Here is a 9,413-nt window from a genome sequence, read left to right as displayed (position 1 = left end):
TCTCTCTCTCTCTCTCTCTCTCTGTATATATATATATATATATATATATATATAGGTAGATAGCTAAGTAGATATATTTTTATATATGTATATATTCGTATATATGTATTTATCTGTGTATATAGATATATATATATTTGTATACATATATATTTGTGTGCGTGTGTGTGTATTTTTTTCTCTATGTATATCTTACTCTCTGTATGCATAGCACATGCATGCAGACACACACTTTCTCTCTCTGTATATCACACTTTCTGTATTTATAACGCATACACACACACATACAACCCCAACCTATCTTATTTTACAAAATTTCTTTTCCATTTCTTGTTATATCCATGTTACAGTTGCAACATCACACAGCTATTTGTAAAATCACAAAATCACTTGTAAATGTTTTTCAAAATGTTAAAAAAAAAACCCCCCCCAAAAAACACCCCAAATCCTCCATGTATGCTAGCAAATACATGGAGCATGTTTAATCCTACATAAAATGTCAGACCTCATCTCTTCTCTCATGTCATGAATTAACTGTTTTTGTCTAATGAAGATTACTTTTACTTTCTTAGCTTGTATAGTCTTAAGAGTAATAACTGAGATGGCAGGAAGAAAAATTGCTGAGTTATTTTCTAAGTGCTTTGATCTAAGATTATGAATCAAAGCAGAAATGATTATTATATACAGGGGAAAAATTAAAAAAATTCTGTTACAAGTAATGTCTGTTACAAGAAATTTTTTTAGATGCTTCTTATAATAATAATAATAATAATCCTTTCTACTAAAGGCACAAGGCCTGAAATTTTAGGGGAAGGGGCTACTTGATTACATCAACCGCAGTACTCAACTGGTACTTGCTTTATCGACCCTGAAAGGATGAAAGACAAAGTCGACCTCAGTGGAATTTGAACTCAGGGTATAGAGATAGACAAAATGCCATGGTGTGGATTCTACCAACTCGCCACCTTAAGTGGAGTGATATCAAGAAAATTAATTTATGGTAACTGAGAAAGAATGAAAAACTTATCAAAAAGATAAAAGATTTAATTTCTGTTGAATTTCTAGAAATGTTTATATTTGCTTGGTCAGGAAGAAAGCACTATACCCATGATCTTTACGGCCCCTTTAAGACCTGAGATCAACAAGGTTAATGTTCTTAAAACTAGCAAGATCAACAGGGTTAATGCAATTTCATGTTATTGCTGTTGGAAAATCATTGGCAGAGAAGGGATTCCAGAAAACCAATGTCCTGTGGGCGGCGGTGGTGGTGGTGGTGGTGGTGGTGGGGACGATATGACAAAGTGGTTTGTATGATTGAATCAGGAGGAATAGGATGAGTGATGAGAGCTGGAAAGATGGGTGAATCAGTGAACTCAGATTGATGTGGTTCAAGATCAGCCAGTTCCCTAGAGTTTAGGGCCAATGGCATTACAGGGATAAGGCAAGAAGTTTAGGGACCTTGTTTAGTGAGATGGGGCTGGGTTTGAAGCATTTTAGTGAATTCATTGTAAGCAATATTTTAGTTTAAGTCATAACTCTAGATTTGAACAGATTAAATAGTGTGTGTGGGGGGATGGTGGCAGTGATGGTGATGGTGGAACTGTGTTGAGAAGAATGTGTGGGGCGGAGGGAGGGGTGAGGCTATGGAAGCTAGATGTTATAAATATTATGAAGCTTGATATAAATAAACCTCTCCACTGTGGTGTTATACTGTGACAACCATCGTTGTTTCTTTCTCGATAAACTGGAGCAGAATGTAGAATATATTCAACAACAATGGTGTCAGCTTTACAAATTCATGTGCGCAGTTGAGTCAGTGAACACATACTTATGTACTATGCATGCATACATACACACATACAAAGACAAACGTGCACATAGAGATATAGACATATTTATACAGGCACACATCATATACAGCCACTCACACATATGCACACACACACACAAACATATACATAAAGACAGACACATCTTACATGCACACATGCTCATGCATGCACACACACACACACACACACACACACACACACACACACACACTTTATATATGCTCACGCACAGTTACCATATAACAATAGTTATCCAAGTTTGCTTGAGGCCATAGTATGGTGACAATAACATTATGAGGTGTGTGTGTGTGTATACTGCAAACATTCACCGTTTCTATTTAACTTAGCAGCACAAATTCTTGATAAGCTGCTCTAAAGAGAATGAATTGTGGAAGATCGGAAGTAATTTCATAAACTGATCTCATCTAGTTAATTATTATATTATTAATAACTATTAATAGCAGTTTGTGTGTGTGTGTGTGGCCTTCAGAAGCTCCTTTAAATTGGTGAGATGGATATACAGTTGGTGTTCTTTATTTTTTCAATGGACTGTGCTTGTCATCTCACAAAAGAAATTATTATTATTGTTAATAATAATGATAATATAAAAGATGGGCTGCAGCAAATATTCTGCTCAATACCACAGATTTGCTTGTCAGTTGTTTGACCTTAACCAGTTGAGCTTATCCTTTAGTGGCTGATGATATGTGCATCTCTGATCACAAGCAGAAGTAGTGGGGAAGCATCATGGCCATGTGTTGAGAGCAATTCTTGGGAGTTTGGATAATTCACCTTTGGAAACATGCGTGTTTCATTCAACATCCTTAACCCTTATTCAGGGATCTTTTCAGCAGGATGGGCTACTCAACCTAAAGAAAATTCTAACTGGGCCCCACCTGCAAGGTCATGTGTTGTTTATTTTGATATCAGATCCCTATATCGCACCCTTATGGTTGTGATGCCTAACCCTAACCCTAACCCTTATCAGATGGGTAGTGATGGTGGGTATACTGGACTTCGTATATTTTACCCCAGTGTCACTTTGATGGCATGCACTGTTTTCTCACTCAATAATAATAATAATAGTAATAATAATAATAATAATAATAATAGGGTCAACTTTGCCTTTCATCCTTTCAGGCTCAATAAAATCTATACCAGTTGAGGTTGATGTAATCAACTAGCCCTCCTCTCCAAAATTTCAGGCCTTGTGCCTTTGGTAGAAAGGATTATTATTATATGGTGGCGGCGGTGACGGCAGTCGTACACAGTGGTGACAATGATATGTGATGGTGATAGTATGTGGTGGGGGTACTGATAGAAGTAGACAATGGTGACTTAGTAGAGCACTCAACAATATCCCACACAGAATTTAATTAACTTCCCCCTGTTCCCCGTGTTGTTGATACATGATTGTAGTCTTATCTCTACCCCCAACTACTGCTCCACTTCTCAACTTAATTATTTTATTACTAACTGAATGTTCTTTTTTTTTTTTTTTCATTTTTTCATTTTTTTTTTCTTTTATATTTTCCGACAGGCTGAGTCCAGAATTATATTTGAAGCGTTCTGGTGCGGATTTCAATCATTGGCGTTTAGATGTGGTTCTTAAACGGAAAGCAGTGAGTTTCTTCATCTCCGTCATTACCATCTTCATCATCATCACCACCACCACCATCCTCACCATTATCGTCATCATCACCATCATCATCATTACCACCATCATCATCATCATTACCTTCATCATCATCACCACCGCCATCATCATCACACCATCATTGATATTTAGACCTCACTGTAAAATTCCTCCGTATTTTCTTATTCTACAGTACTGAATCCACTTCATCCTATTGAAAAGTTAATTTCCATCCAAAAGCATAATTGTCCCTCCTTTCATTTAAGGGTTGAGGGGCCATGCTTTGAAGCATTCATCCTGAGGATTTATTTGCTCTAAATTTAAAATGAAATTGGATAATTTGCAAATATTTCATAATTTTCATAAGTTGTAAGATTATACAAATAAATTTGTATAAATATTTTATAATTTGGGTAAGATATGCAGATCACATGAATATGATTATATAATAAGTCATGACCATGTGGTAAGAAGCTTGCTTCTCAACCACATGGTTCCAGGTTCAGTCACACTGCATGGCACCTTGGGCAAATGTCTTCTACCTATAGCCTTGAGCTGACCAAAGTGAGTGGATTTGGTAGGCAGAAACTGAAAGAAGCCTGTTGTCACCGTTATCATCATCATCATTTAACATCTGTTGTCCATGCTGGCATGGGTCAGACAGTTTGACCAGGGCTGGTAAGCTGAGGGGTTGCACCAGATTCCTGTCTGATTTGGTATGCTTTCTACAGCTGGATGCCTTTCCTAATGCCAACCACTCAGAGTGTGTAATGAGTGCTTTTACATGCCACCAGCATGGGCGCTAGTTGCGTGACACCAATATCTGCCACGACTATGTTGTATATATTTATATATCTGCATGTTTCTTTGTGTCTGTGTTTGCCTTCCCTCCCTCTGCTTTACAACCAGTGTTGGTATGTTTACATCCCTGTAACTTAGCAATTTGGCAAAAGACAATGATAAACTAAGTACCTAGCTTTAAAACAAATAAGTACTGGGGCTCATTCATTCAGCTAAAAATTCTTCAAGGTTGTGCCCCAGCATGGCCACAGTCCAATGACTGAAACAAGTAAAGGCTAAAAGATATAATTTTGGTAGTATGTGAGATTATAGAAAATGAAATGATATGCAGGCACAACATCAATTTTAGTTCCAAGACCTTTCTGGGTAACTGATTTTGCCAAACCAGTGTGCTGACCAACGTCAACACTCTAAGTTAAACGGCTTCATATATTTTACCTCAGTGTCACTTTGATGGCATGCACTGCACTCTCACTCAATAATAATAATAATAATTGTAATAATAATAATATTTATAATGTCTTTTCCTCTCTTCACCATCATTACTCAGGAATGTGGAGTGAGAGTATTTATATTGCTGTACAAAGAAATAGCCCTGGCCCTTGGCATCAATAGTTATTATAGTAAGAGGACACTGATGAGTCTCCACCATGAAAATATCAAGGTAAGTCTCTTCAATCACTCAACCTGCAAACATTATTGATTTCATTTTTGCTTCTTTTTATCCTTTGTCTCCATGGCTTTTTGTTACTTTCATCTTATATAATTAACTATAGCTGATCCTGTTTTTATAACAATTATTTTTTTTCCCCCTGTTTATTCGGCTCCTTTTTAATTTTTTTTTTTTTTGTCTTTTAAATTCAGCTTACTCTGATGAAATTGCATTCCATTACATTGTGATATCTCATCCTATTATGTAACAACAGTAATTGTAAGTGTGTATGTGGTGGTGGTGGGGTACTTTGAGATGTTGACCCTTAGAAAATATATTAACAGAGGAAAATTCATCTGCATATCATAATCATTCACATCATTGTCTTCATTATGATGAAGATGGAGACAATAATGATGATACATAATGATGAATTACCATTATTTATCATCATTATTATTGTCGTCACCCTCGTCGTCGTCATCATCATCATATTATAATTCTCTTAGTATGTGAATGTTTTACTTCATTATTCCATGCCACACTTCATTATTCCATGCCAGGTTGGCTGTGATTGTTTGTGTAAATATGTATAAATTTGCATATTGTTGAAGAACAACTGGTTCCTTGGTTGTCTGGCCCTTCCCTCTCAACACCACTTGAGCATGATGTTGAAGTCAAACTTGTTATCAGCTGATTAATACTGGTTGCCAAACAATATCATCCATTCTTCTTTTCTAACACAATCAATTGTCTAGACATATTTGTGAAACACTATTTGCCCTTCATTTGTGCTTTTGTTTAATATTTATATTTCTTTTTATATATGTTTTTTTCTTTTTTATGAGTACAGAAGCAGGGGGCATCTTTGAAATTAAACATTCTAAAAGTATTTAAAGTTAATATGATGACGTTTCCCCTCTCCCTCATAAATTTTCCTTCATATGTTTTCAGCCGTATATTACTTGCTTGTCAGTATCATATACTGTCTTTTCATATACATTTTCTCTATTCTTATTATAAATTTACTGTATTTTCCAGTATACAAATCAATGTAGCATAAACAAGTGAACACTTCAAACATTGCTACTATTTTTCTAAAACCTGCTGCATTTCACGTGGAACCTTTGGTTCCTCCTCAAAGTCATCTAAGTGTATAAGTCAAGGGCAAGACATCATGCCAATAGAATTAACTAACACACACACACTAGTTCAGTTCCATTCATTTATTAAATATCCAATTCTTTTAAGTCACTGAGAAGGTTGCAAAAAAGCTTTGACAAAGAAATTGGATATTTAATAAATGAGTGGAATTGAACCAGTGTCATCATCATCATCGTCGTTTAACGTCCGCTTTCCATGCTAGCATGGGTTGGACGATTTGACTGAGGACTGGCGAACCAGATTGCTGCACCAGGCTCCAATCTGATCTGGCAGAGTTTCTACAGCTGGATGCCCTTCCTAACACCAACCACTCCGAGAGTGTGGTGGGTGCTTTTATATGCCACCGGCACAAGAGTCAGTCAGGCGGTACTGGCAACAGCCATGCTCAAAATGGTTAGCATGGTGACCCTCCCTAGACACAACAAAAATTTGTTTCAATACACAAATTCACATAAAGAATCTTGCAAACCAGATACAAAAACGATGTATAAGTCAACCTATCTTTTTTGGTTGTAAATTTTGGGCTGAAAACTTAGACTTGTATTCCAGAAAATATGGTATTCTATTTCTTCACCTTCAACAATGTATTATTTTCCTTTCTGTTTTTTCTTTAAATTTTATCCTAGGTATTGAGACATCCTGACCACGTACCTGGTGGAGTATATCTATGGGCGCATCATGAAAAGCTGGTTGTTGTTGACCAGAAATCTGCTTTCTTAGGTGGCTTTGATCTCTGCTATGGTCGGTGGGACTGTCAGAACCACAGGTATTTTCATGCATTCTTATCAGGTCTTAGAAAATGTTCCTAGATTACTTGTTAATGAATGTAAGACTATTGTTTAGCCCTAGGTCAGTCCTGGTTGAACAGTGTTATGATCTCGGGTATTCCAATCATGATCGTACCCTCTAGTTTGTTTATATTTTCCAGTTACAGTGTATCTCAAGCTATATTTTCTAACTTGTTCACCTCTTTAACACCAGGATGTGATTTGAGGAAGATTGGTGTTCTACTTTTAGCAGACTGAGTGACCACAGGGAGGCACCCTCAAGTAAAGTTTTAACGAATGTGGATCCAGTTAATAGTTGGCTCCAAATCACTTCACCAAATCAATAATTGCTCATAAGATAGACATAATCTTTACAAACTCTCATTTTTTAGTTGATAAATTGTGGCTGAGAAAGATTTGTCTGCAACAACAGAGTGGCAGACCATATTAGCCATGAAACACATGAAACTGTTAACTTCACTTAAACATGTAATATTTAGTGTCAGTGATTGGTGAGACAAAACTTTTGACAACAAATAATGAATGTTTAAATAAAGTTAACAGTTTTTAAATGGCTCATATATATATTTAATTGTTTTAACTTCAACACAAATCACAGATCAAATCATTAACCAGAGAAGTACATCTCTGAAATACAGATCTATTTTAGTTACTCAGTTTCCAGTTCAAATCTTGTTGAAAGCAATGTTTTATACTTTCAAACGCATACAGCCCTGAAGTATTTTCAACTATCTCACTGAGATATATAAAAAAGAAAACATCAAACAAAATAAAGTCCTTACTGTGAATCACTTCTACTGTTTAATTAAATGCTTGTGTTCAAATGGATGTAACTTCTTGTGGCAAATTATTTATCCATCTTTTTGAAACCCATGGTTGATATATGGAGATAACCTTTTGTTTATCGTTGTGTGAATATCTATAATTATATCGGTTATTATTGGTTTAATTAAAGTAATGAAGTATCACATTGACCTATAACAAAAAATGTTATGGAAATTAAGAGCTTTACCATGCAGAAATATAATGATCCAATAGGACTGAGGTAAACCAAAAAGAGAGAGAGAGAGAGACTGTTGTATTCTTTAATGGGTTTGTTGAAATGTAAGAGCTGCCATACTGGAGCTTCAATGCAACTCTCGTTTCTCCTTAGTTTCTCTTCATGATGGCTCCCACTATCAGTTTACTCTTTTACTCTTTTACTTGTTTCAGTCATTTGACTGCGGCCATGCTGGAGCACCGCCTTTAGTCGAGCTAATCGACCCCAGGACTTATTCTTTGTAAGCCTAGTACTTATTCTATCAGTCTCTTTTGCCGAACCGCTAAGTGACGGGGACGTAAACACATCAGCTGTCAAGCAATGCTAGGGGGACAAACAGACACACAAACATACACACACACATATATATACATATATACGACGGGCTTCTTTCAGTTTCCGTCTACCAAATCCACTCACAAGGCGTTGGTCGGCCCGAGACTATAGTAGAAGACACTTGCCCAAGATGCCACGCAGTGGGACTGAACCCTGAACCATGGGGTTGGTAAGCAAGCTACTTACCACACAGCCACTCCTACACCAGTTCCAAACATCTTTTATACTTTTTCTCTGCTTCTGCTGGAGAGCTGCATAGACAGCAAGGTAACTAACACTAGAATCATTTCACCTGATTCTATGTTCTTGTTGATGCAACAGAGACAGAGGAGGGGGGGATGAAGAAATAGATGAAGCGTAGGAGGGAGAGAGAGAGTCAGAGGCTGAGTAAGAAAAGCAATAGAGAGTAACAATAGGAGAGAGAGAGAGAGTGAATGAAGTGATAGAGATAAAGAGAAAGCAATAAAGAGAGGAAGACATTTGAATGATTCTGTTATTGATTATTTCATGTTTAAGAAACTTTAAATTGAAGATATTAAAAAAAAAAGATCTTATTAATTTCTCAGATTTTATTAATTTCTCATTTTTTTAACAGGCTTGATGATCTTGGTTCCATAGTCAATGCCAAAGATGATCAGAATTTGTCAATAGTTGCAGAAAATAAAGATGTATGTATATTATGTTACCATTTTAAACAATCCTACTCTTTCAGGTTTTTCATATGGCACAGATGTGTGTGCGTGTGTGTGTGTGTGTGTGTGTGTGCGATTGTGCCACGGAACCTCTCAAAACTAGATATCAATGTTAAAGCATTGTCTAAGCCTAATTAGGTTGCCAATGAAGAAAACCAAATAATATACACACACACACATATTCATACATACATTTATATATATATATAGATTAGAGACAGGTATTCTCTGTATAGAAGACACTTTATAGTGTTCAAAAGATTTAAACTTGAGCAGGTAAGAGTAAATGTAAGGACAAGAAAGTCGATATACAATTTACAATTGTTATTTTGGACCACCAAGCCCCCAGAAACAGCTGTTGGATTTCTAAAACTCTTATTCAACCCTTTAAATTCCTGATATCATTTCTAATCTGTGTAAACATATATATATGCATATATATATATATATATATATATATATATATATATATA

At 36.0% G+C, this 9,413-nt stretch overlaps 1 protein-coding gene across 1 annotated transcript in view; it reads left to right on the top strand.

Annotated features, from left to right (window-relative positions):
• LOC106868096 (phospholipase D1) overlaps nt 1-9,413 on the top strand; it is a 146,838-nt gene that overhangs the window by 114,510 nt on the left and 22,915 nt on the right. The window contains exons 10-13 of the mRNA XM_014913212.2: nt 3,373-3,454; nt 4,820-4,933; nt 6,712-6,851; nt 8,844-8,916. Of these exons, the coding sequence (XP_014768698.1) occupies nt 3,373-3,454; nt 4,820-4,933; nt 6,712-6,851; nt 8,844-8,916 (409 nt within the window). The remainder of the gene's footprint in view (nt 1-3,372; nt 3,455-4,819; nt 4,934-6,711; nt 6,852-8,843; nt 8,917-9,413) is intronic.

Source organism: Octopus bimaculoides, chromosome 21 (assembly GCF_001194135.2).
Source record: "Octopus bimaculoides isolate UCB-OBI-ISO-001 chromosome 21, ASM119413v2, whole genome shotgun sequence".
Lineage (NCBI taxonomy): Eukaryota > Metazoa > Mollusca > Cephalopoda > Octopoda > Octopodidae > Octopus > Octopus bimaculoides.
The sequence above is the reverse complement of the archived record's forward strand: the minus strand, read 5'-3'. Positions and strand labels throughout refer to the sequence as shown.